Below are 27,244 nucleotides of genomic sequence, written 5' to 3'. Positions count from 1 at the left end.
TTGGAAGCTTGGTTTCTGATGGCATCAAAGCACTGCTGTATGAAGAACATCCACACGAAGGCTACCCTTCGTTTTTACTGGCTGAGTCTCAGACTGGCACAGAAGCCAAGAGTAAATTCTGAGAGGGTGGGATGAGAGGGTGCCGGAGTCACGATTCACCACTGTCAGTTTTGTCCTAGTTAATGTGGATCTCAGAAAGGTGAGATCTGTTAGTATCTTTGTTTTTCCAGCAGTGTCAGGTCTTAGTTATGGCACATGCGATCTTTTCATTGCAGCGCACGGGCTCTCTCTAGTTGTGGCACGCGGGCTTGGTTGCTCCTCAGCAAGTGGGATCTTAGTTCGCCAACTAAGGATTGAACCCACGTCCCCTGTGCTGAGAGGCGGATTCTTAACCACTGGGCCACCAGGAAAATCCCTTCATTTGTATGTTTATCCAGTAAGGATATGGATACTTTTGAAGTTAGTTGTCTAACTCGGCATTTCCATTAATTCCTGGTTTTCACAAATTCATAGAAATCTCTTGGGATTTGTTCAGATGACTGCAATGATATTTTCCAGAAGTTAAACTAATTGAAAAACAGTCGAAGCAGGAAAGATTGGTTTTTAATGGAAAAACAAGAACCCTTAAGAATGAGACAATTATGGCAAGGTTTGCTGAGTTTTAATACCATAGATTCCTTTCATAACAGAGTTAATATGATAAGGAAGGAAAGATTCTGGGACCCTGGGGTATCTCCACTCCATAAAAGGAGCTGAGAGGTCTCAGTCTTGTCAAATGGAGACAGGAAAAGTATCAAACCTACATACTCATCAAGTTTGCTAAGATTTTTTTGTTTTAAATAGTGTTGCTTGTAGGTCCTACAGGCTTCCCAGGTGGCCTGAGTGATAAAGAACCCGCCTGCCAATGCAGGAGACATGAGAGATGCGAGTTTGATCCCAGGGTCAGGAAGATCCCCTGGAGGAGGGCACAGATCCCACCCCAGTATTCTTGCCCAGAAAATCCCATGGACAGAGGAGACCTGGTGGGCTACAGTCCATAGGGTCACAAAGAGTCAGACACAACTCAAATGACTTAGCATACACGTAAGTCCTACAGTGAGGAAATTATTCTTCATTCTCAGTGATGCAACAATGTGTAAAGTTACAAAAACAGAGTCTGAGGCCATCCCAGGCTAATTTGCCAGCGTGCATTGAATGTTTCAGAGGCCGTTGTACTGTTACTGTGCTGGTGGTCCAGGTTCTTTATTCCCCGACCACCCCTCATCAAGCCCAGCCTCACCAAACTCTAGCCATTCTGCAAATATGTCATACATTCGTCTACTCCTTTTGCACAAGCTGTTTCTTCTGTCTGGGATGCTCATTTCTTTCTCATTTATCTACTGAACCCTTCGTTCTTCACTTTTAACTTGTTCCACACTCCCAGACTGACTTAGCATCTTCTACCTCTAAAGACATCTCATCATGTATACCTTCACTCAAACAGTTACACTGAACTGTAGTTCTTTATTTGAACTATGAACTTCTTCAGGACTGGAACTGGGTCCTCTGTCTTTGATCCCCAGCCCCAAGTACAATATCTGCCTCATTATGGTTTGTGGAAGGGTGGAAGGGAATATAGTATGGTTTTGTCAATTACTTAAAATAACTAGAAGTAGGTACCTAATTTCTCATTAAGGAGAATGTAGTAGTTTCACTATTTTAAAATCCATCACTTAGTTTGGAATCTATTACTAGAATAGCAATAACCACTGAAAACATTAAAGAGTTCTAAACAGAGATTAGCAATATTACATAGCATAGATGTATGTACAAGATTTATGAAGGACTCATATACTCATCATAAGGGGATTTTTAAATTACCTTTTCATGGTGTGTTATTGTCATTAAAATCTATTTTCTGATGAATATTCATTATCATATTATGTTGAATTTGATTATTTTATAATAATAAAATATTTGCAATGTGATAAGTGGAAAAAGCAAGTTACAAAACCTACAATATCCCAGTTTGAGTATTAATATATATGAAAAAGTTAAAAAGTTTTATTTTAACATTTTTCCCTTATTTATAATTTTCTATATACACAGTTAACATTTATAATGAATGTGTACTGCTTCCATGATCAAGTAACAAAATATACATTTCTAAGAATTTTGCTTGAAACCCTATTTAAGGGTTTTTGGTGAAACCTTTTGCCCCTTCATTGCCCCCAGTTGAACTGAAAACTTGGTAGGGGGATGGGCAGAGTGGTTCTGATAATTTACTTCTAAACCTTCCAGAATTAGATGGTATAACATAGAAAACTTAAGAGATGATGTTCTTACTACTTCAAGTTAGGTCAGGAAATTATAAATCATCTTATAAAAGATAAGCAACAATAAAAGAAATCAACAGTACAGCAAATAACTGACAATAGGTTTCCCTGCCTCAGTAAAGTAATAAAATTCTTTAGAACTAGCAAGTAAACTGTTTGTGACTAGATAGTCTTGCTCTACTCACTTGGACAGCTCCTTCATCCAGTGCTGAAGCAACCATGTCTTTTAGAGGACAGGAAGGAGAGGAAGGTCCTTGAGCATCTATGAATACACACTCTATCTCTCTCTCTCTCTCTCTCTCTCTCTCTCTCTCTCTCTCTCTCTCTCCCTCCCTCCCTCTCTCTCTCTCTCTCTCTCTCTCTCAGCCATACCTAGCAATGCAATATTACAATATTGCAATATTTGCCCGTCACCTTAGACACCACACCAGAATCTGAGCACACGTTGAGTGGGTTGAATTCTTGTTTGTTTTCATTCCTGGCATCCTGAGCACTTCCTCTGGGACTCATCTCATCATGGCTGTCCATTCACAGAGCTTAGGAAACCACTTCTCATTGCTGACCTCACATAGGAAAGGCAAAGTTGCATTTAAAATGCAGTGTATCTAGACCTCTGTCCCTCCCTTCCCCCATAGGTGGCCTGTGAATGTTTCCCCAGAGTCCCACATGTCTTCCTCCTGTTCTTTGCTCACCAGGTCGCATACCCAGAGCTGTGGCCTCCATCAACCAGCACCTCCTGAAGTCGGACGACGTGGTGAGCTGTTGCCTGGACCTAGGGGCACCCAGCATCTCTTTCCGCATCAACGGGCAGCCTGTGCAGGGGATGTTTGAGAACTTCAACACGGATGGGCTCTTCTTCCCTGTGGTGAGCTTTTCAGCAGGTGTCAAGTAAGTTATGGCTGTGATTTCATGAAGAGTAGTTGTTCCCCCACCTCCCTATCATCCTTACGAGTTGGCAAGCATGGTAATCTCCTTCAGGGTTTCAGCACCATGAGCCGAACTCCCCCAAGAAAGCAATTGTGAAAGGGGAGGAGGAATTTAGAGTCACGTGTATATACGTTTTGAACACATACCTCCTGCCAGGGTTTGTGTATAATGTCCTCTGATAAATAGTATCATGTATCAATAGTATCAATGTATCAATAGTATCAATAGTACCATCATCAATAGTAAGATGGATAAGATAAATCTTACATAGAAAATGACCTTCATAATTATGACAAGTATTCTATGCTCTTTATAAAAAATTTAAAAGATACCATTATAAATAAGACAATAAATACCACCCATAATCCCACTATTTAGTTATAATCTCTATTACTGTTTTGGGTGTATTTTCATCAATATTTTTATATTATAGATACATGTATTTTTTAATTGACACCACACTAAATAGGAAGTTTTATGTCTTGATTATTTTTCATTCAGCAGTAAGTAGTGAGTATTTTCCTGAGTTAATAAGTATCTTCCTCAAAATGATTTTTATGGCCAATAATATCCTTTTATTTGGCCATCCCATAATATAACAATTACTTTGTGTTAGACTTTCATGCTGATTTCATTTTTATTGTCACAAATGAAATTATCATCAACATCCTTGAGGATAACTCACTGTCTGCATTTCTGTTTAGTTCCTCCCAGAAGCAGATTAAAAGATATAATCTTTTTAAAGTCTAAACTTATAGTTGCTTAGCTAAAGAGACGTTCAGAAAGATTGTATGAACGTTCAGAATTCATGATCAACAATTTTAAAATCTAAAGAGCTCTGAAAAGCATACATTTCTTCTTTAACTGATTTCACTGCAAAATCTGACCTGAACTTATTTTATGGCAAAAACATGGTCATCAACATAAATCAGACTGTTTTCGATTTTTTGTGCATTCTATTTCTCGTGAATATTTACATTTAGCTGCAAAAATATCAATGTGTTTGATTATGGAGTACAGCCTCTCACCTAGCTGGAGGTTCTGTTTAATATATACTACATCTTATCTTTGGTCTTTTTTGTTTATTTATTATTACTATTTGAATTGGCTGAGCCAGATCTTATTTGTGGCACATGGGATCTTTGCTCTTCACTGAAGTATGCAGAATCTTCTTAGCTGCAGCATGTGGGATCTTTAGCTTTGGCAGGAGAACTTTTAGCTGTGGCATGTGAGATTGTGTGGAACCTGGGCCCCCTGCATGGGATCGTAGAGTATTAGCCACTGGACTGCCGGGGCTTTTTTAAAATCTAAAGTCCCAAGTCTGAAGAACAGCTGCAAAAATTTCAGATAAAGGATTTGTGCCTGTGGTATCATTTAAAGTAACACAACTGATTGGATCCTCATTAACTTTTACTGTTATTGGTCATTTTTAATCTTTGCCAATTTGAAGAAATTGTATCTTAAAGTTTTAGCTTCCTATTTCTTTGATTACCAATGTGGTTAAACATCTTTTATGCTTATTACTCTTATATACTATTTCAGCCCAGTACTTTTTTAAATTTTGTCTTCCCTGCCTTTCTGGTATGAATTTTATGAGCCATTTTTATATATTAAGGTTATTAAACTATTATTGCTTTCATATATTTTCCCAGTTTGTGATTTACCTTTTTAACACTGAGTTTTTTTTCCTATTTTTTTCCCTTTTACAAAAGTAATGCAAGTCCAAAAAAAAGCAATACCAAGAACCCATAATTGTACCACCCATAGATAATGATATTACTTTTTATTTATACATCTCAATAATTTTACATTACATTGGGCTTGTACTATGCCTGCTGTTGTTCTTCATACTTTAAAAATGCCAACCATCATGTTCATTGTTCTGCCCCTTTCCTTGTACTAGTTGGATGCTGTTATTATTTTAGTCTGAGAATACATTTTAACATTTTTAAGGCAAGACCTCATTATAATGCTCTTGTTGCAAAATTTTCTTATCCATTCTTGATCCCTGCTTCCTAAAGAGCTCATAATTGAATGGGAAACTAGAGTAAATATAGTTAAAATCATGTTGGTTTCCATTAAAAAGGGTGATGTAAAGAGGAGACTTGTAGAGAGCATATGCTTAGAGCTGGAACCACAAAAAATTCCATCTGAGAACTTCTAATATCCTAGTGATGGGACTTCCAGAGTGATACCACTGTGACAGGTCTCAGTACCTCCCGAAGGTTGATAAACCAAGGCATATGCAAGTATTCCCCCCCCTCAAAAAATTGGATATAACTTTCTATTTCAGTTAAATAAACTATTTAGGAATAAAGAGTTATCCTTTGGATGTAATATTTAATCTTTGGAATTTGCCACAGATATGCAAACATATATCATATATTGGGTTTCCCAGGTGGCACTACTGGTAAAGAACCTGCCTGCCAATGCAGGAGATTTAAGAGATACAAGTTCAGTCCTTGGGTCAGAAAGATTCCCTGAAAGAAGGCATGGCAACCCACTCCAGTATTCTTGCCTGGGGAACTCCATGAACAGAGGAGCCTGGAGGGCTGCAGTCCATAGGGTTGCAAAAAGTTGGAAATGATTGAAGCAACTTATCACACATGCACACATGCACAGTATACAGTACGGTTGTACCTTGTTTTATTACACTTCACTTATTGCAGTTTTTACAAATTGTAGGTTTGTGGCAACCCTGCATCAACCAAGTCTATTTTTCCAACAGCGTTATTTTTTAATTAATGTATGCATGTTGTTTTAAGACAGAATGCTATTGTGCATAACAGACTGCAGTATAGTGTAAATGTAGCTTTTATATGTACTTGGAAGCCAAAGTATTCATGTGACTCACTTTATTCGTGTGATACTTGCTTTTGTGATGTCTAGAACCAAACTCATAGTATCTCCAAGGTACGCCTGTAATGTATGTTTGCAAATACACATAGTAACGTAGAATGACACCACCCTTATGGCAGAAAGTGAAGAAGAACTCAAGAGCCTCTTGATGAAAGTGAAAGAGGAGAGTGAAAAAGTTGGCTTAAAGCTCAGCGTTCAGAAAACTAAGATCATGGCATCTGGTCCCATCACTTCATGGGAAATAGATGGGGAAACAGTGGAAACAGTGTCAGACTTTATTTTTGGGGGCTCCAAAATCACTGCAGATTGTGATTGCAGCCATGAAATTAAAAGACACTTACTCCTTGGAAGGAAGGTTATGACCAACCTAGATAGCATATTGAAAAGCAGAGACATTACTTTGCCAACAAAAGTTCGTCTAGTCAAGGCTATGGTTTTTCCAGTGGTCATGTATGGATGTGAGAGTTGGACGGTGAAGAAAGCTGAGTGCCACAGAATTGATGCTTTTGAACTGTGGTGTTGGAGAAGACTCTTGAGAGTCCCTTGGACTGCAAGGAGATCCAATCAATCCATCCTAAAAGAGATCAATCCTGGGTGTTCATTGGAAGGACTGATGTTGAAGCTGAAACTCCAATACTTTGGCCACCTCATGCGAAGAGGTGACTCATTGGAAAAGACCCTAATGCTTGGTAGGATTGGGGGCAGGAAGAGAAGGGGACAACAGAGGATGAGATGGTTGGATGGCATCACCGACTCGATGGACATGGGTTTGCGTAGACTCCGGGAGTTGGTGATGGACAGAGAGGCCTGGTGTGCTGCAATTCATGGGGTCGCAAAGAGTCGGACACGACTGAGCGACTGAACTGAACTGAACATAGAATGCACATATCAGCACACGTACACATGCACATGTACAGGCATATTTATAAACATAGCCATGTAGATGTATATAATACATTGAAATTAAGCATTTTCATTGTTTGAGGTTCTTGTAACAAAAGGACAACAAGTGAGTAAAACTTTGCTTTAGTTGCTAAATCATGTCCTACTCTTTTGCTGCCCCACTAACTGAAGCCCATCAGACTACTCTGTCCATGGGATTTCCCAAGCAAGAGAACTGGAGTGGGTAGTCATTTCGTTCTCCAGGTGATCGTCCTGACCCAGGGATCAAACCCATATCTCCTGCTTGGCAGGCGGATTCTTATCCCCGAGCCACCTGGTCAGTGACTAGGGTTGTAAATCTGCCCATCACAGGTTCAAGCCAGAGACGCTAACATCAGCATTAAAAACTATATTCTAAAGAGTTAAGACTTCTTTACCTGTGTTTCTCTGTTCTGAGAATATTTCCATGCAAATGTCACCCCAGTTCTTCTTTTCTAAGTATGACAGAATGTATCATTTCTATTGCAATCCATAAGGAGCATGTGTAAAACATTATTGAAAGACAAGAGCACTGTAAACACAAGATTGATTGGGCAAGATTCTCTGGCAGTTGGGGAAAACCAGTACAAGCCCCAGTGTATATCCTTCCCACTCCATTCCCTGGGAATAAAGAGAATGAGCAGACATCTAAATCCAGCACAACAGCATTTGGATCATCCACCGGTTGGCTCAGTGTCTTTTCTGGAGAAGCAAGGTCACTTATCAGTTAGTTCTCAGGACCATGTTTGCCTGAGTAGTTAATGGCCTTGGTCACCCAGCATCAGTGCCGTCCCTGTTTTCTTTGACAGTATCCAACTCACTGGGTTGCTAATTTTCAAAGAAAACCCACCTACTTCCCAACAATCGCATCTGAGAAAAGTGCTTAGCTTGTAGTCAGATTTCTGGAGAAGATGTCTTTTCCAGTCTGCTGGCTAATGGATTTTTCTGTGCATTCTCTGTTTAGCCAACAGTACATCTGATCCCACATGTTGCGTGATTTTTAGTTATTAACCCATCCATCCAGTCTCCCTCAGAGCAATGAGACAGGATTTTTGAGTATGTACGTTTTTGTTGTTTGGGGTTTTATTTTTGGAAATCTTCTCTTGGTAAAGTTCCTGGTGGCTCAGATGGTAAAGCATCTGCCTACAATGTGGGAGACCTGGGTTCAATCCCAGTCAGGGTCAGGAAGATCTCTTGGAGAAGGAAATGGCAACCCACTCCAGTATTCTTGCCTGGAAAATCCCATGGACAGAGGAGCCCAGTGGGCTACAGTCCATGGGGTCGCAAAGAGTTGGACACAACTGAGCGACTTCACTTTCACTTTCTCTTGGTAAAGATAGTGGCTAGCAGGGAAAGAGATAGGGGGCTGAAAGGTATGCATATGGAGAAGATGTTTGTAGTATCCTGTGACTAGGTCAATGGGTCATGCGTCCTTCTCAGTGCACAGGAGAAAGAGAAGCAAAGTTCCAAGATAAGAATGATGAGATGTCGAACCCATTTAGAAGGCATAACTTCTGAGAGAATTGAGAGTGGGGAATCCAGATACATTGACTTAAAAGGTTAACACCTTCAACATAAGAACTTCTTGCTTATAGAACTTGAAGGAGTATAAACTGGAGAGTGGTACTCAGGAACTTGATGTCTCTGAAGTCTCCTTTCTATCAGGAAAAATATTCCTATCTTTGGTTCTCAGAACTTGATATGGTCTGAGCAGAGGTAGAATCACAGTTGGTTGCCTACATGGGAAATACATTTTACCTGAATACATCCAGTCCGTCACATGATGTCTTTACTCATGGGCAATGCTAGTCCTCTGTTGAAGTAACCAATTTGTTTATTTTCACTTTTGAGCAAATGGGATTAATGTACCAGTACTTACTCTCACATCAACTGGTAAAATATTATTTGGTACTGAAACCCAGCCCTTCCCCTCTATATTACTGTGGTTCAGTTGTGCAAAAAGCTAGAAAAAGGAAGCAAGATATTAATTCCAAGTTAAAGTATCTTATTAAAAATAAATGTGTTTAATAACAAAATTGAAAAGAAATTAGTGTTTTCACCCAATATAGTAGAATACTTGCATAGTTTTATAATGTCGTTCTCAGCAAGATGCAAGGTTATTCCTATCTAGACAGAGATTTTTATCCCATCATACAAGAACTCAGAATTTTTTCTCATATTTAACTTCTCTTACAGCCCCATTTCCTCCTCTTTATTGGTCTTTACTGAGGTCATAGTCTTGAATTTGTGATCCCACAATAATTTTTATAATTATAAACTATGTTGTTAACAGTACCTGATCAGGATGTCCCTGCCAGAGTCACCAGAGAGCAAAAATCTTTTTCAATTAGATTTACCCACAGTGAAGTCAAAAGCAGTATGAGTAATTACTAACAAAATCCACAAATCAATATGTGCTCTCTTTTCTAACCATTATAAATGTGCCTCCTTAATTTCCTTCTCACACTCGTTTGTTTGTGGAGGGTATTATGAGTGTAATAGACCCTCAGTGTAACAACCCTATTTGTTCTAGGACAGAATTTGGTATGAAGCATGTGTACCTTGGAGCCCACCCAAAAAGGTTGAATTACTTAGATATCAGAAAGCTCTTATTAAAACATAATCTCACCCTGCCAAATGGCATGAAGATGTGTGCCACAGAGAACATTGCACTAAAGCCACAGTATATAGTGAAATTTGGGTGCTTAGTTTTGCAGAAAATTGATGAGTTAAGTTGCTGTAGTAGAGTATATTTTATAGCTATGGTTAAATTCCCCTTGTGTGTGTGCTGAGTCACTTCAGTCATGTCCAACTCTTCGTGACCCTATGGACCATAGCCCACCAGGCTCCTCTGTCCATGGGATTCTTCAGGCAAGAATACTGGAGTGGGTTGTCATGCCCTTCTCCAGGGGATCTTCCTGACCCAGGGATCGAACCTGAGTCTCTTAGTCTCCTGCATTGGCAGGTGAGTACTTTACCACTGGCGCCACCTGGGAATCCCAAATTCCCCATCGATCTACTTAATCTTCATATGTAAGTCTTTTACCAGCCTTTCTAATTTATAAAAACAACACTCTCCAAAGATGGTTGGTATTTGCGGTTGCTGTTTGTTTTCTGCACCAGGCTTGGCTAAAATTCAGGTAACCAATAGCTTAGCTATTTCCAGCTTGCTGTGGTCAATGCTGTGGAAATTATTGCTGAGATAAATATACTTCTGTGGAGAACATGATGAGCACTGGTTGAATTGCCCTGGGCTTTCATCAAACACTGGCCAGAAAGAAATATGAATGTGGGAATGTACATAACTCAAATTGTTCTCCTGTCTTAGCAATGTGGACTAAAGATGCAATTATGAATCATGACTTATGAGTTGAATTCAGGTCAGCAAAAGCTTGCCATTTCTTTCTGCTGCTAACCGCAGCCTATATCCTTTTGTTCTTTGGAACACTGTCCCAACTCCTGGGAGGGATTCAATAAGAATAATGAGACGTCTAGTAAGACTAAAATGATTTCGCAGTTTGCTAGTACAATATGAATAAGGAAACTTAGTCATCTTTTTTGAGTATGGCAAAGGTTTGTCTTGATTTTTACTCTATTTTTTTATTCATGGGTCAGTCTTTAAAACTTGGGGATTTATGATAGATTTTCTCATCTCTTCTGCAAATTGGTAAATAAAAATCCAAAAATCTTAAAAGATGAAATTGCAAATGCTAGCGGGGAGTTTTTCAATGCAGTTTTCTCTGTTTATAAAATTAGCCTAGTAAATAAAAAATTCCTCTATTCATCCTCAAACTTCACTACTCCCAGATGACTATTACTGAATCTGTTTCTCATCTCTAAAGTAGAGAAATCTAAGGAAACAGTCCCTTATTGTAATCACTTTAGGAAGAAATAAAACCTTGGAGAGCTGATGGTGTGTCTGAGTTATAGGAAGAACCCTAGAAGATGATACAAGTGCTTTAGTAGAAGAGATAAAATTGATTAATGATAATGATTTGTAAAATCTATTAATGTAGAGAAAGATCAGAGGATGAAGAACTAATTTTAATGAGCTCTTAAATTATCTTTTTATTTTCGATTTAATATTTTTTGTGATCCTAAGAGATTCAGTGGAACCCAAGGAGCAGGGAAGAATACACCAAGAGAAGAGAGGTTTATATTCTAATTGAAATTTTCTCATTGATGAATAAGGCCAAAGGATTTAAAAGATTAACAGTAAGTGCCAATTAACAGATTTATTGGAAAAAGTAGACTAGATAGGTGTAACTGTTGTCTCTCTATCCATGCCTTTAAATCCTTTCTCTGGACTCTTGGATAAGTTCTTGGGCAGGTTCTGTAGCCCTTATTACTCCTTTTAAGACCAGGACTTGCCAATACTTAAAAATTCCATCTTTTGAAAAGTATAAAAACTCCAGATTTGTATCCAGTTATCATTTGAGTCCTCCCCAACTCCCCCTGCAGTTTGAAATCAGGTTCCTCCTCAGCCACCAGCTCCTGTCTCAGGCCCCTCCAGGTTCTAGGATCCAGCCCAGACCCAAGATGACTGAAGGATGAGCGCATTCCATGTAGTTGGTGCAGCTGCCTTGTGTCATCAGGCCTTTTGTAGCAGCTACATAATTGCTGTATCTTTCTCTTCTGAGGCTCTTTGGTAGGTTTCTCAGAGAGCCCCAGGCTGGGAGCATCCAACTTCAAATCTCTTGACTTGGCTTCCCCACCTGTGCCAGCCGCTTCCTTCTGGCTGACCCCAGGCCTCCTCTGTATCCCCTCCCCCTCCAGCTATGTGGGCCTCCTGCCTCCCCCAAGCCCTTGGGTTTCTGATCTCTGCTTAGTCATTTGCCTTTCCAGGCAGGATTCCTTTCTGATGGCCAGCAGCTGGCTCATCTGTCCCTCTGCTCTGTGCCATCACTAGGCAAACATGTCTCTTGCTGCATTCCAGGGACACTCACAAGCTTCTGAGTAGTTCCCTAAAGCCCTCATTTGACTCCCAATGGGAAAGGACTCCCATCCCCTTCTCCCTGACAGCTTTCTCCATGAATTCTTTACCTTTCTTCTCAGTATGGAGGTAAGGGGTGGGCTAAAGATGCACTGATTTCACCATTTTTCATGGATCCACATAGTTGGTCCTACACCTCATTTCAGGATGAGAAGACATTGGCATCCTCTGAATTATTTGCATCTGGGACCTCTGCTAAACCAGAGACAAAGGGGGATCCCATTTTAATACCCTCACGTCATTAAAGTGGGCTTCAGGTATTTTCTTTCTTGCTTTTGGATGTTCCCTTTTCACCTGTATTTTATCCCTAGTTATTCCCTTTGATCTGGTTGCTGTGGGTCTCCAGGAGAGGGTTTACGAGGACCATGGGCCTTTGTGGTGGTTTGTTGGAGCCCTTCCCACAGACTCTGGGCAGCGAGGGGAGGAGCCACAGATGGCGGTGTGCCCGCACTGGCTCCTGTCCAGTCCCGCCTGCAGGGGAGCAGGGCTCCCGTCTGGCAGGGGTTGGGAAGCCACCCAGAACTCTTCTTTCTACCCACTGAAGCACAGCATAATGGCACTGGAAGATGAATGCTTCAGTAAGCAGTAAACATGTTAATTTTTTATTTTACTGTCTTTGTGGCCATTCGAGGTGATAAGATTAAAATTTATAACCAAATTATCATTCTCCTTTTAGTAACTGAATATAAAAGCAGCATTGTTCTCCCTAAGTGCTACATGGATTTCTACCTTTCTTGATTTGTTCTCTGTCCAGAAGACAATAGCAGATTTTCAAGCGTAAGAGAAATGTTAAAACTAAACGTAACTGGCAATAGGGCTTATGAAAAATTAAGTCCATCTAGAACTCCTGGTAAGATATCATTTAGTTGGTCTTAGAATCCTACACTAGTGAATAACAAAAAATACACCAGGTATACAAGCTCCTTTTGGGCATTCAGCTCTTCACCAAAGAATGCTCAGTGAGAAGAGAAAAGCAGAAAACTTCCCACACAAAACGATTTAGTTTTGTCCCAGAATGATTTAGTTTTGTCCCAAAATGATTTAGTTTAGACCTATAGTTCAGCATGTTCCAACATGTCAGTAACCCAGTCTGTTCTGTTGCAACTGGATTTTGGAAAGTTCATAACAAATATTAAGGCCTAATTATTATTTCCTGAAGGTTTACTAAATTAGTAACATTGCAAGCTAATGACTCAATTTTGTTCTAATATCATTGTTCATATTCTTAATACACATAGATCGTGTCCTGTTATATAACGTTTAATGTAGGCACACTCACAGGGAATAATTGTGGTTCTAATTCTATATTATTGTTGTTTAGTACTTTAAAATGGGAAAGTGGGAGGCTTCATATGATTTCTGTAATTAATTTTAAAAAAGAATTTTATAAAATGCTGTTTGGATAAAGAATTTGTTTATGTTGGAAAGGGGGAAAAAACTTAATGTCTTTTACTTGGAGAGACTTTTATTTTCCAATTTTATCATTGAGTTCAGTTCAGTTCAGTCACTCAGTTGTGTCCGACTCTTTGCGACCCCATGAATCGCAGCATGCCAGGCCTCCCTGTCCATCACCAACTCCCGGAGTCCATCCAAACCCATGTCCATCGAGTCGGTGATGCCATCCAGCCATCTCATCCTCTGTCGTCCCCTTCTCCTCCTTCCCCCAATCCTTCCCAGCATTGGGGTCTTTTCCAATGAGTCAACTCTTCGCATAAGGTGGCCAAAATATTGGAGTTTCAGCTTCCACATCAGTCCTTCCAATGAACACCCAGGACTGATCTCCTTTAGGATGGACTGGTTGGATCTTCTTGCAGTCCAAGGGACTCTCAAGAGTCTTCTCCAACACCACAGTTCAAAAGCATCAATTCTTTGGCACTCAGCTTTCTTCACCATCCGACTCTGACATCCATACGTGACTACTGGAAAAACCATAGCCTTGACTAGACAGACCTTTGTTGGCAGAGTAATGTCTCTGCTTTTCAATATGCTATCTAGCTTGGTCATAACCTTCCTTCCAAGGAGTAAGTGTCTTTTAATTTCATGGCTGCAATCACCATCTGCAGTGATTTTGGAGCCCCAAAAAATTAAGTCTGACATTGTTTCCACTGTTTCCCCATCTATTTCCCATGAGGTGATGGGACCAGATGCCATGATCTTAGTTTTCTGAATGTTGAGCTTTAAGCCAACTTTTTCCCTCTCCTCTTTCACTTTCATCAAGAGGCTCTTTAGTTCTTCTTCACTTTCTGCCATAAGGATAGTGTCCTCTGCATATCTGAGGTTATTGATATTTCTCCCGGCAATCTTGATTCCAGCTTGTGCTTCTCCCATCCCAGCGTTTCTCATGATGTACTCTGCATAGAAGTTAAATAAGCAGGGTGACAATATACAGCCTTGACGTACTCCTTTTCCTATTTGGAACCAGTCTGTTGTTTCGTGTCCAGTTCTAACTGTTGCTTCCTGACCTGCATACAGGTTTCTCAAGAGACAGGTCAGATGGTCTGGTATTCCCATCTCTTTCAGAATTTTCCACAGTTTATTGTGATCCACACAGTCAAGGGCTTTGGCATTGTCAATAAAGCAGAAATAGATGTTCTTCTGGAACTCTCTTGCTTTTTTGATGATCCAGCAGATGTTGGCAATTTGATCTGTGGTTCCTCTGCCTTTTCTAAAACCAGCTTGAACATCTGGAAGTTCACGGTTCACGTATTGCTGAAGCCTGGCTTGGAGAATTTTGAGCATTACTTTACTAGCGTGTGAGATGAGTGCAATTGTGCGGTAGTTTGAGCATTCTTTGGCATTGCCTTTCTTAGGGATTGGAATGAAAAGTGACCTTTTCCAGTCCTGTGGCCACTGCTGAGTTTTCCAGATTTACTGGCATATTGAGTGCAGCACTTTCACAGCATCATCTTTGAGGATTTGAAATAGCTCAACTGGAATTCCATCACCTCCACTAGCTTTGTTCGTAGTGATGCTTTCTAAGGCCCACTTGACTTCACATTCCAGGATGTCTGGCTAGCTGCACATAATCACAGTTACTCAGCCAACACTGAGGCTCTGCTGCAAGGCTTTCCCCCACCAGAATATTCCAGTTAAAGGAAGTGAGACCTAGTGGAGAGTATTGCTGTGAGAGCTTTGCTGGATCATAACCTTCCCACATATCCCTCCACACACCCAGGCCCACTCCATCACCGATTCCTAACAAGCCAAATTCCAAAACAAAATTGAAATCTAACCCCTGCTTTCCAGCTTGGTCTTAATCATCTTGTTCCAACCCACCATCATCTCTCACTGGGACTAGATTGATGTCAGGTGCCTCCTAATTGGTCCCCAGACCTGTCTACATGGAACAGTGAGAAGAATCCTGTATTTCTTCTCCTTAAATCCCTCGGAAACTCCTCACCTGAAAGAAACAGACCCTGCCCGATTTAGCCCTGCCCCCTGCCACCTTGTCTGTTACCCCCTGGGCTCCCCATGTTCTCACTCATACCGCTCTCCACCCACATCTTCCCTACCTCAGGGCCTTTGCACATGTTGTTCCTTTCACCCAGAATGCTCTTCCTCCAGATTCTGAACTCATTGGCTTCTCCTTTTCCTTTGGGGTTAACAGAAATATCTCCCCCTCAGAGAAGCCTTTCTAGACCCCAGTCTAGCACCTCCCTCCTCCCCTGAGTTGTTTTAGTCTCCCTCTTTATTCCCTCATCAAATGCTTCCCAATCAGTTGTTATGACTGTTTGCCTCATTGGATGCCTGCTCTGTGACACGAGGGACAGCGTATTCTCTGTTCATTGCTGAATCCACTGTGTGGAGAACAGTGCAGTTCATGTGGGCTCAGTAAATATCATAGTTGGTTATGCTGAGGGAAGTGGAAGGGAGTGAATACGTGTAGCTGCTTTGTATGTGGATGGATTTTTCCTATGTAAGATTACTGGTGATCCTGCAGGGCTGTGTATCTTGTCATGTCTTAATTACTTAAAGTTACCGTCATATTTTCTCATCAATTTAATATGGTTACAGTTGATTTGCAAAAGCTGTATTTTTAGTCTCAAACCTAAAAGCCTATAAAGTGTCATGTTGAAATACTTCACTTTCAGTCTCTTCTTGCAGAGGAACTCTGTGCTCTAACCCTAACTTAACAATATATATGGGGCTGATATTCAGCCAGAATGCAGAATTAAAATATTTTAAAGATTTCAGTTTGTTGGTAATCAGTGCCAGCCCTGACTGTGGGCCCACAGGGATTCTTCCTTCTTCCTTGGGAGGTCCCTGTAGGCACTGCTGGAGGGGGCCAGGGCATTAGGCCTGGATGCCAACAAGGCAGTGGTGCCCCCTAGAAGGCTCTGGAACCCTAGTGAGCAAACACTGGATGCCCTTTGGTCTCCCATGGCTGTAACCACCTGCTGATACTTTCTCACAGTCTCCCTCATATGGCTACTTTGGGGAACTGCAGCCTCTTCAGTGTATCTATTAACATATCCTGCCATGTATATACCATTTCTGTTTAATATTCTCATGTTACTTGATCTTTTTGCACCTTAAACTAGGAATTTCCTATTTTCCCCAAATATTTATAGCACGTTTTCTTTCATTGTTGTGCGAGTAATCTCTCTCAAATAAAAAGACTTGAAGTTCTCATGCTGTTGTTACAATGTGATCTTTTCAGAATCTGTCATTATCACTGCTACTCCTTTCAAACTATAGTAATAATGTCTATATTAATGATATCTATAGTAATGATTGTCCAACTAGGGTAAGGATGAACTTGATTTTTTAAAATCTAGTGATTTTAATGTATGATTTTTTTTTTTCTTTCTGGCTTACTTCACTCTGTATGACAGATTCTAGGTCCATCCACATCTCTACAAATGACACAGTTTCATTCCTTTTTATGGCTGAGTAATAGTCCATTGTATATATGTACCACATCTTCTTTGTCCATTTATCTGTCAATAGGCATTTAGATTGCTTCTATGTCTTGGCTATTGTAAATAGTGCTGCAGTGAACATTGAGTGTATGTCTTTTTGAATTATGGTTTCCTCAAGGTATATATGCCCAGAAGTGGGATTTCTGGGTTGTATGATACTTCTATTTTTACTTTTTTGAGTGCCTCCACACTGTTCTCCATAGTGGCTGCATCAATTTACATTCCCACCAACAGTGTGGGAGGGTTCCCTTTTCTCCACACCCTCGCCAGCATTCATTGTTTGTAGACTTTGTTGATGATGGCTATTTTGATGAGTGTGAGGTGATACCTCATTGTAGTTTTGATTTGTACTTCTCTAGTAACTGGTGATGTTGAGCATCTTTTCTTGTGCCTCTTGGCCATCTACATGTCTTCTTTGAAGAACTGTCCGTTTAGATCTTCTGCCCAGTTTTTGGTTGGGTTGTTTTAGTGCTCTGTGATGACCCAGAGGGGTGGGATAGGAGTGGGTGGGAGGGAGGCCCAAGAGAAAGGGGATATATGTATACATATAGCTGATTCACTTCATTATACAGCAGAAACTAACACAACATGGTAAAGCAATTATACTCCAATTAAGAAAAAGAAAAAATCTAGTACTTTTAATGTATCTTAATTTTTAAGAACTTAGCTGACATGGTCAATTGAGAATTGTGGGCAGTATGAACTGATACTTGGCTTTATCTCCAATTTAGGGTGTTTCCTATGATGTGTACTTTAGGGAGTTTACTGTCATGAATCTGACATCATTCCCTTCCCAAAAAAATAATTTGGATGGGGGAAGCTGATCTTTAACTTTCACTTATTTGGGCTGGCATATTATTTTGTTAATCTCTCCCTTCCTGGTCTCTCCAATAACACAGAGTACGTTTCCTGCTGGGTGGACGTCATGGAGAATTTAAGTTCCTGCCTCCGTCTGGCTATGCCCCTTGCTATGAAGCCTTACTTCCAAAAGAAAAGATGAGATTGGAGCCTGTCAAAGAGTATAAACGTGATGCTGAAGGAGTTCGAGATCTGTTGGGTACCACCCAGTTCCTCTCCCAAGCCTCTTTCATCCCATGCCCCATAGATACCAGTCAGGTAGGTCCAAGTTGCCAACAGGAGGCCTCTCATGGAGATAATGTAATAGGGTTAAATCCTTCTTGCTTCTTCACCACTGAACTATCCTTACCGTACATTTTGTAGCATTGTTATGATATATGAACAACGATTATTCTTTAAATTTCCGCCATATGCGACAATTGAAGTCTAAGGATTTTGCAATCCATGAGAAAGTTGAGCACTTGCTACACACCAGGCATTGTACCAGGCTCTGTGAGACACAGGCAGAAATGTCTCAAGATTCTCTGGGAATTCGCAACCAGGTTGAAGAGATAAGCAAAAAAAAAAAAGCACATGTGTAATTTTTTTTAAGTCTGACTTTCAGGCTGTGATTGACTAAGGAGCACTTAATTTAAACAGATTATCTTATTTAACCAGTAAAACCCAAATACAGTAGTCATTTGTTTGCTGATAGTTTTCCCAATTTTGCTCCTTATCAAAACATCTTGCCACTTAACTTTGACTTTTCAATAATAAGTCGGTTTTTTAAAAGACTGTCTTTAGTCGAAAGTCAAATAGTGCCTTTTATACATAGCTTAAATATTTTATTGCTACTTTTCTCTGTAGTCTCCTTGTATATCACTGACTTGGTATACTTTTTCTAAAAAAAAAAAATTCTCCATGAGCTCCCCTCCTCAAACATAATTGGGATTTTTGTAAATAATGGAAACGCTAATAATCATTATACTAGAGCCAGGGAGGTGACACGGAAGGGAAGCAGGTCAAGGATGCAGGCCCTCCTAAAGCAGGTGGCGATTTCTTAGCCCTAGCTTATAGTCACCAGGTAAAAGTGTCAGGCCAAAGTTAGAGTCTTCCAACTGGTCAGGAGATATTAGAAATCTGAATTTTTATATGAACTCTCCCACTTCTTATGACCTACCAACTAATAAATGAAAAGGGTGACAATTGTTTATTGCTGTTGTAGTAGTAGTAGTCAATTAGAGAAAATGAGGGGGAGAAAAGCGGACTTGAATCCCCAGTTTGTGACCTCTGTGGAGAGAGGAGCAAAGTGCCGGGAAAACATAGAGAGACTTTCCCTGAAGGTATCTGGGGAAGATACTGAGCTAAAAACAGAAGGATAAATATTGGGGGAATTTGTATTAAAACCTTTAGCTTCTCTTCTTTTCACAGCTATTTGTAAGGCCTCCTCAGACAGCCTTTTTGCATTCATGGGGATGGTGTTGATCCCTGCCTCCTGTGCAATGTCACATAGTTCTTCAGGCACTCTGTCTGTCAAATCTAATCCCTTGAATCTATTTCTCACTTCCACTGTATAATTGTAAGGAATTTGATTTAGGTCATACCTGAATGGTCTAGTGGTTTTCCCTACTTTCCTCAATTTAAGTCTGATTTGGCCAATAAGGAGTTCACGATCTGAGCCACAGTCAGCTTCCGGTCTTGTTTTTGATGACTGTATAGAGTTTCTCCATTTTTGGCTGCAAAGAATATAATCACTTTGATTTTGGTATTCACCATTTGGTGATGTCCATGTGTAGAGTCTTCTCTTGTGTTGTTGGAAAAGGGTGTTTGCTGTGACCAGTGTATTTTCTTGGCAAAACTCTATCAGCCTTACAAATACCTGTGAAAAGAAGAGAAGCGAAAGGCAAAGGAGAATAGGAAAGATATACCTATTTGAATGCAGAGTTCCAAAGAATAGCAAGGAGAGATAAGAAAGCCTTCCTAAGTGATCAATGCAAAGAAATAGAGGAAAAAAATGGAATAGGAAAGACTAGAGATCTCTTCAAGAAAATTAGAGAAACATTTCATGCAAAGATGGGCACAATAAAGGACAGTAATGGTATGGACCTAACAGAAGCAGAAGATGTTAAGAAGAGGTGACAAGAATACACAGAAGAACTATACAAAAAGGATCCTTACAACCCAGATAATCACGATGGTGTGATCCCTCACATAGAGCCAGACATCCTGGAATGCAAAGTCAAGTGGGCCTTAGGAAACATCTCTAGAAACAAAGCTAGTGGAGGTGATGGAATTCCAGTTGAGCTATTTCAAATCCTCAAAGAGGATGCTATGAAAGTGCTGCTCTCAATATGCCAGCAAATCTGGACAACTCAGCAGTGGCCACAGGACTGGAAAAGGTCACTTTTCATTCCAATCCCAAAGAAAGGCAATGCCAAAGAATGTTCAAACTACCCCACAGTTGAACTCATCTCACACGCTAGTAAAGTAATGCTCAAAATTCTCCAAGCCAAGCTTCAACAGTATGTGAACCATGAACTTCCAGATGTTCAAGCTGGATTTAGAAAAGGAAGAAGAACCAGAGATCAAATTGCCAATATCTGTTGCATCATCGAAAAAGCAAGAGGGTTCCAAAAAAAATCTACTTCTGCTTCATTGACTACACCAAAGTCATTAACTGTGTGGATCACAACAAACTGTGGAAAATTCTTCAAGAGATGGGAATACCAGACCACCTGACCTGTCTCTTGAGAAACCTGTATGCAGGTCAGGAAGCAGCAGTTAGAACTGGACATGGAAGAACAGACTGGTTCCAAATAGGAAAAGGAGTACATCAAGGCTGTATATTGTTACCCTGCTTATTTAACTTTTATGCAGAGTACATCATGAGAAACGCTGGGCTGGATGAAGCACAAGCTGGAATCAAGATTTTCGGGAGAAATATCAATAACCTCATATATGCAGATGACACTACCCTATGCCAAAGTGAAGAAGAACTAAAGAGCCTCTTGATGAAAGTGAAAGAGGAAAGTGAAAAAGTTGGCTTAAAGCTCAACATTCAGAAAACTAAAATCATGGCATCTGTTCCCATCACTTCATAGCAAATAGATGAGGAAACAGTGGAAACAGTGTCAGACTTTATTTTTTGGGCTCCAAAATCACTGCAGATGGTGACTGCAGCCATGAAATTAAAAGACGCTTGCCCCTTGCAAGAAAAGTTGTGATCAACCTAGACAGCATATTAAAAAGCAGAGACATTACTTTGCCAACAAAGGTCTGTCTAGTCAAAGCTATGGCTTTTCCAGTAGTCATGTAATGATGTGAGAGTTGGTCTATAAAGAAAGCTGAGCGCCAAAGAATTGATGCTCTTGAACCGTGGTGTTGGAGAAGACTCTTGAGAGTCCCTTGGACTGCAAGGAGATCGGATCAGTCCATCCTAAAGGAAATCAGTCCTGAATATTCATTGGAAAGACTGATGCTGAAGCTGAAACTCCAATACTTTGGCCACCTGGTGCAAAGAATTGACTCATTTGAAAAGACCCTGATGCTGGGAAAGATTGAAGGTGGGAGGAGAAGGGGTCGACAGAGGATGAGATGGTTGGATGGCATCACCGACTCAATGGACATGAGTTTGAGCAAACTCTGGGAGTTGGTGATGGATAGGGAAGCCTGGCATGCTGCAGTCCATGGGGTCACAAAGAGTCAGACACGACTGAACAACTGAACTGAACTTGTATTAAAACTAGAGCAAAAACCACTACAATATTGTAAAGTAATTAGCCCCCAACTAACATAAATAAATTAATTAAAAAAAAAAACAGAGCTGGGCCACAGTTAAAGAGGTAAAAACAGATCTTACTTAGAAGCTCTTGCAATAGAGGAAAGGGAACTCCCTTACAGAGCTGGGGTCAGTTCTGAATACAACACAGACAAGTGGAGATTCACAGCCAAGGAACAGGGTGAGGGTGGGGGTGGGGGTGGGGGTGGGGGTGGGGGTGGGCATGTCAGTGGTGCAAAAGTACTAAGTGGAACATTGGGGTTGGGATGGATTCTTACTAAACTGATCTAACAGAATTCTCACTGAAGGCAGGTCTAAGTGATCTGATATCACTTGGGGGAGGATGGGGGTTGAATAAATTTGATCAGACATGGAGGTGATCAGATATCAAGGGAGTGGGTTGTCAGTAAACTGAATTAGCAAGATTCTTGATAAAGCTGGAATCCTCAAGTAAAAGCCCAAGGATTGAGCCTAGACAAAAATAGCTTGGAAGCACCCATCTAGAGATTGCGCCAAGGAGAGAGTCTTTGTCATTTGTCATATGGCATGAGGGCAGGGAGAGTATACATATTATGTGGAGTACTAATAAGAATAAAGGTTGCATATATAAGGGCATAGAACTGTGAGACAGTGTGACCTTTGGGGAGAGTTTCAGGAGATTTGGAAAGGATGTGTTTGGGAGGACTGTGATGAGAGGACTGAAGAATGGCACTATATTCTTGGTTAATACATCTAGTCTGTGTCTTAGGAGAGTCAAGTGGTACTTGGGGATGCTCAAGAGGAGAGTGTTTTGATGTGGTTGTATTATTGTCAGCTCATCACTCTGGTTACAGTGTGAAAAATAGATTGCTGGGAGTTGGGGAGACCAATTATGAATGTTCTTGTAATGTTCCAGGTAGAAAATAACAAGGTTGAGTGATATGAAGGAGGGAGGAGAACCTTCAGAAAGATGTTTAGGAAATAAGCATGTTGGATTTTGTGACTGATTAGGTGTGGTTGGTAGGGGGGTGAAAGGGAGTATAATGCCAAGACAGAAGCACTAAGATGACTTTCAGGTTTAAGGCAATTGTGGACACATTCATTCAACAAGAAAGAGAAGCTAAAAATAAGAAAAAGATTTTAAAGAAAAAATAATGAATTCTGCTTTGAATAGCATACTGAGTTCACACTGGTGGAAAAATCCTGCAGACAGTTGGAATAGTGGATCTGAACTGCAAGAGAGACCATGAATGGAGGCTGTATGGTCAGGCGTGACCACCTGCAGATGGATGAGATCTCTCAAGAAGAGAGCATAGGGAGAGATGGAAAGGGAGAGATGGTTCAGAGGAAGCCAAGAGAGGAAGGAGTCTCTAGAAACAGCCCCTCTTGAGTGACATGTTGTTGTTCAATTGCTAAGTCGTGTCCAACTCTCTGACCCCATGAACTGCAGCACGCCAGGCTTCTCTGACCTTCACCATCTCCCAGTCTCTGCTCAAACTCATGTCCACTGAGCCGGGGATGCCATACAACCATCTCATCCTCTGTCACCCCCTTCTTCTCTTGCCTTCAATCTTTCCCAGGTCTTTTCCAATGAGTTGGCTCTTCTCATCAAGTGGCCAAAGTATTGGAACTTCAGCTTCAACATCAGTCCTTGCAATGAATATTCAGGGTTAATTTCCTTTAGTGGCTTGTAGTGAATTCAACTGGGGTATCTGATATGCCTAGATTTAATGATAAGATTTTAATAAAATTGATTCTCATAGTTCTGAATTCTCATTTGTTGTTTCCTTTAGATTGTTTTACCACCTCATCTAGAGAAAATCCGAGACAGGCTGGCTGAAAACATCCACGAGCTTTGGGGAATGAATAAAATAGAACTTGGCTGGACTTTTGGCAAGGTATGTGTTTGAGTAGCCTGGCTAGAGTGGAGAATTGGGTTGCCTTTTACCTGGAAGAGTTCTTCAAAGACTCAAATGATAAAAAACAAGAACCTCATGAGCCCAAACCTACTTCTTACTGAGTCCCATCCAGGTCTTGCTGTGTCCAGCAGCCTTCGTCAGAAGTTTGTTGAACTGTGGTCTGGTGTGCCAGGGAGACTTGGCTCTGCACAGGCCAACCCAGGGGTTGGTCTCCTTCTTACTCCCAAATGCTGGATGCTTTCTTCAGGGAACATTGAGTGTGGTCATCCCTCAGCTCCTCCTTGAGAGCCCTCACATCTTATTTCTCTTCAGAAAAAGCTGTCCTCTCTGCATGGTTGGTGAAAAGAGGCTGATTCATTGTTGTGAATCAGAATTTGTTTATTGTGGTTTTCAGATGTATCACTAAGATTCATGGACACTCGGAGGAGGTTAAGAAATCTCTTTCACTAGAGAACCTTGTTCAAAGACAATGTAATGGACTTTCTTCTGTGATTTGTGTAAGGTCACGTCCGAAGGCAGAAGGATCAATAATTCTACAGCTTCCTATGACCCTGACACTCTCAAATTATGTACCGTCCAGCTTAGTTACTGAAAGGGTCCCTGCACCCCAGCACTTATATATTGATATAGCTCATAAATATTCTCTCTATATGTGACCCCCTCTCTGCTATATGCTCTTGTAAAGCCACAGATTTCTCTTTTGAGAATGAATCACAGCTGCAGTTAAACACTTACTTCTTCGATGATTGTATTACTGCTCATAAGACTGTATCCTATCCCAGCTCACCACTGAACTCCTAAGGTCTAGCCCACAGCCCACCACCTAGTATACATTCAGCAAGTGTTTGTGAAATAAATGAATGAATGAAATGAGTGAGTTAATGTCTGGATCTGCACTATTCAGTACAATAGCTGTGGGCCACGTGTGGCTACTAAGCACTTAAAATGTGACTAGCCTGAATTGACATGCGCTATAAATAGAAAGTACTTGGTGGCTTTTTAAGGCTTTCTATGAAAAGCCAATATAAAATAGCTCAAAAATAACCTCTTAATTATTTGTTAAAATGGTAAGGTTTTGAGTGTATTGGGTTAAGTAAAATACATTATTAAAATTAGTTTCACCTGGTTTTGGCTTTTGCTTTTAGGGGATGTTTTGTTCTGTTTTGTTTTGTTTGGGGTTTTTTGTTTTGGTTTGGTTTTGGGAGGATCTCTGTTGTTTTGCTTTTCTCATGTGGTTACTAGGAAATTTGAAGTTATAAACATAGTTCCCATTGGTGGCTGATTCTGTGTTTCCATCAGACAGTGCCGGTCCAGAGTGTGTAGTCCTTTATGTTCTGAAGAATGCTACCCTGCAGTGGCACCAGGGTTCCATGAATTTGGGACAGGCAGGAGCATGGTTGCCATGAATAAAATTGCTTCTCTGGGAAAGTATGTTCTGAAGGCCGACACTTGACTAGAAGCAGTGCACAGAACACAGGCCACCAGCAGCCCAGGAACTGCATGTGTCACTTACTAGAGAGAAGATCATCTGTTTGTCTATCACCAAAAGCTGTCATTGCTTTGCCTGATGCGAATTGCCTGGGCCATGTTTCAAAGTGTGTCCTTTTCTGTTTCCCCAGGCAGTGCCAGTTGTGAAACTTAAAATTATATTCTTTCTTATGTTGCCACCTAGATACGAGATGACAATAAAAGACAACACCCCTGCCTTGTTGAGTTTTCAAAGCTGCCCGAAACTGAGAAGAATTATAACCTGCAAATGTCAACCGAAACCTTAAAGTGAGTGTTGAATTGAATTGAATTTGGATTCAACAGTGAGTAGATGATTTAATGCCTTATAACTAAACTACAAACCTGTTGTCTCTTGCCTCAAAAACATGATGCATTCTGACAGATTAGCAGGAATGGGGATTATTCATTCCACGAAAGGGTTTAGCATAGTGAATAATACATCCACTGTTATTATTTAGCATATATAGTTCTTTAGAGACCATTTGCTATTTGCCAGGGACAAGGAAAATGTAGGCAGAAAAAAGGAAGAGAAACTTGCAAAAGACTGATTGCCTCTTTTGTTACTTAGTTGGTAAGTCATGTCCAGCTCTGGGATCCCATGGACCATAGCCGCCATGCTCCTCTGTCCATGGGATTTCCCAGGCAAGAATACTGTAGTGAGCTGCCTTTTCCTTCTCCAGGGGAATTGCCTCTTTGAGTTCATGTATCATTAACAAAAGAAGATAAGATACATAGTAGGTTCTAGGTCATATTGAAATTGGACAACTTAACCTAAGTCTATTCTCTCACCTACAAAATGAGGATAGTAACAGTTCTTATCTCTTCATAATTGTAATGGTTAAACGAGATGCTGAATATTAAAAAAAAAAAAGGATTTCAGCATTTCTAAAAATCAATGGGAAAACATAGTTTAATTAACTAACATTCAACTTAGAAATAACTTTTAGCTTCTCTATGCTCCCACCCATAGTTTAAACATTGATTCAAATCTTCATTATTTTTTTTAGCCCAAGTTTTTGTCTCCCTTCTTGAATTCCCTTTGTACTTGTTACTTGTGCTCTCTGCCTAGTATTTCTCTGTTCACTCCTTGTCATTAGAGAACTTTTTAACTTCAGGGTTGCTGGCGTAGTGATTCTCTGTCAGGTGCCTTGTCCCACAGGAACCCATGTGTAATGTCTTCCATCACAGCGACCCTCCCCAAGGATGGGGCTTTGGTACCTCATGATGTCCAGCACAGCTCAAGGCACTGTGTACAGGGAGCACCCAAGAAATGCTTGCTGACTTCTGGGTTTGCTATTAGGGTCCCATCAGTCCTTTGGAATCGGAGAATCAGGATACAATCGTAATGCAGATTCATAAACTAGAAAAGGTCTCCCAGAATAAACAAACTTTTTGTTGCATTCTTATGCTATGCATTCGGGAGTTGGCAAACTAAGATCCACAAGCTTATCTGACCAGCCACCTATTTTGGTTTAAAAAAAAAAAATGTTTATTGTAACAAAGCCAGACTCGTCATATTGTCTTACATATTGTCTATGACTGTCTTCCCTCTGCAGTGGCAGAGGTGAGTAACTGTAACAGAGGCCTAATGACCACAAAGCCTACAACATTTCCTATCTCACCTCTGGTCTAAATGAATGAATATAGTCTGTTTTTATCACTTCTGATGGAGGTTGGGGCTCTCACTGTCCTTCCACCTTGCCGCTGACCTTTGTTTTCTCTGTCCACTGCATCACAGAACTCTCCTGGCCCTGGGGTGCCACATCGCTCATGTTAACCCAGCTGCTGAGGATGATGTCAAGAAGGTCAAATTGCCCAAAAAGTAGGTGATCTTTTAATAGTTGGGAACTTTAATGCTTCAGTCTTAATGTTTAAACTGGGAGGACAGGAGGTCCACACACAGAGGCAGGGAACCGCCCCAGATACTTCCAGCACCAGGTCAGAGAGTTCCTTCAGGTGCCTAGACTGCACTCAAACCCCAAGCAGAAACTGGCTGAAGTACAGGGTTTCCAGGCTTCCTCTCTTTTTACGCCTTCTGCCTGAACCCACACTACTATCTACTATTGTTAGTTTTGAGCCAGAAGATGCGGCACTCAGAAGGATAAGCTGTCATGGTCTATAAGAATAGCAGTTGGCACGAGAACTTGAATGTGGTCGGTAGCCACAGTAAAGATTCCCTCCTCTGGCACTGGGCCAGCCTTGTAAATCTTGTAGAAATGGGCCTCTCTGCCAAGATTTAATTTGGCCCCTAAATCTGCATGTGTCCTTCTCTCCCTCTCATCCAT

The 27,244-nt window shown here is 40.7% G+C and overlaps 1 protein-coding gene across 1 annotated transcript in view; it reads left to right on the top strand.

Moving 5' to 3' along the window:
- RYR3 (ryanodine receptor 3) overlaps positions 1 to 27,244 on the top strand; it is a 555,495-nt gene that overhangs the window by 322,915 nt on the left and 205,336 nt on the right. Inside the window, exons 19-23 of the mRNA XM_081507033.1 lie at positions 3,011 to 3,203; positions 17,837 to 18,053; positions 23,325 to 23,429; positions 25,123 to 25,226; positions 26,698 to 26,781. Of these exons, the coding sequence (XP_081363159.1) occupies positions 3,011 to 3,203; positions 17,837 to 18,053; positions 23,325 to 23,429; positions 25,123 to 25,226; positions 26,698 to 26,781 (703 nt within the window). The remainder of the gene's footprint in view (positions 1 to 3,010; positions 3,204 to 17,836; positions 18,054 to 23,324; positions 23,430 to 25,122; positions 25,227 to 26,697; positions 26,782 to 27,244) is intronic.

Source organism: Giraffa tippelskirchi, chromosome 7, assembly GCF_054371585.1.
Source record: "Giraffa tippelskirchi isolate mGirTip1 chromosome 7, T2T-mGirTip1v1.2.pri, whole genome shotgun sequence".
Taxonomy (NCBI): domain Eukaryota; kingdom Metazoa; phylum Chordata; class Mammalia; order Artiodactyla; family Giraffidae; genus Giraffa; species Giraffa tippelskirchi.
This window is presented reverse-complemented; position numbering and strand designations above follow the sequence as displayed.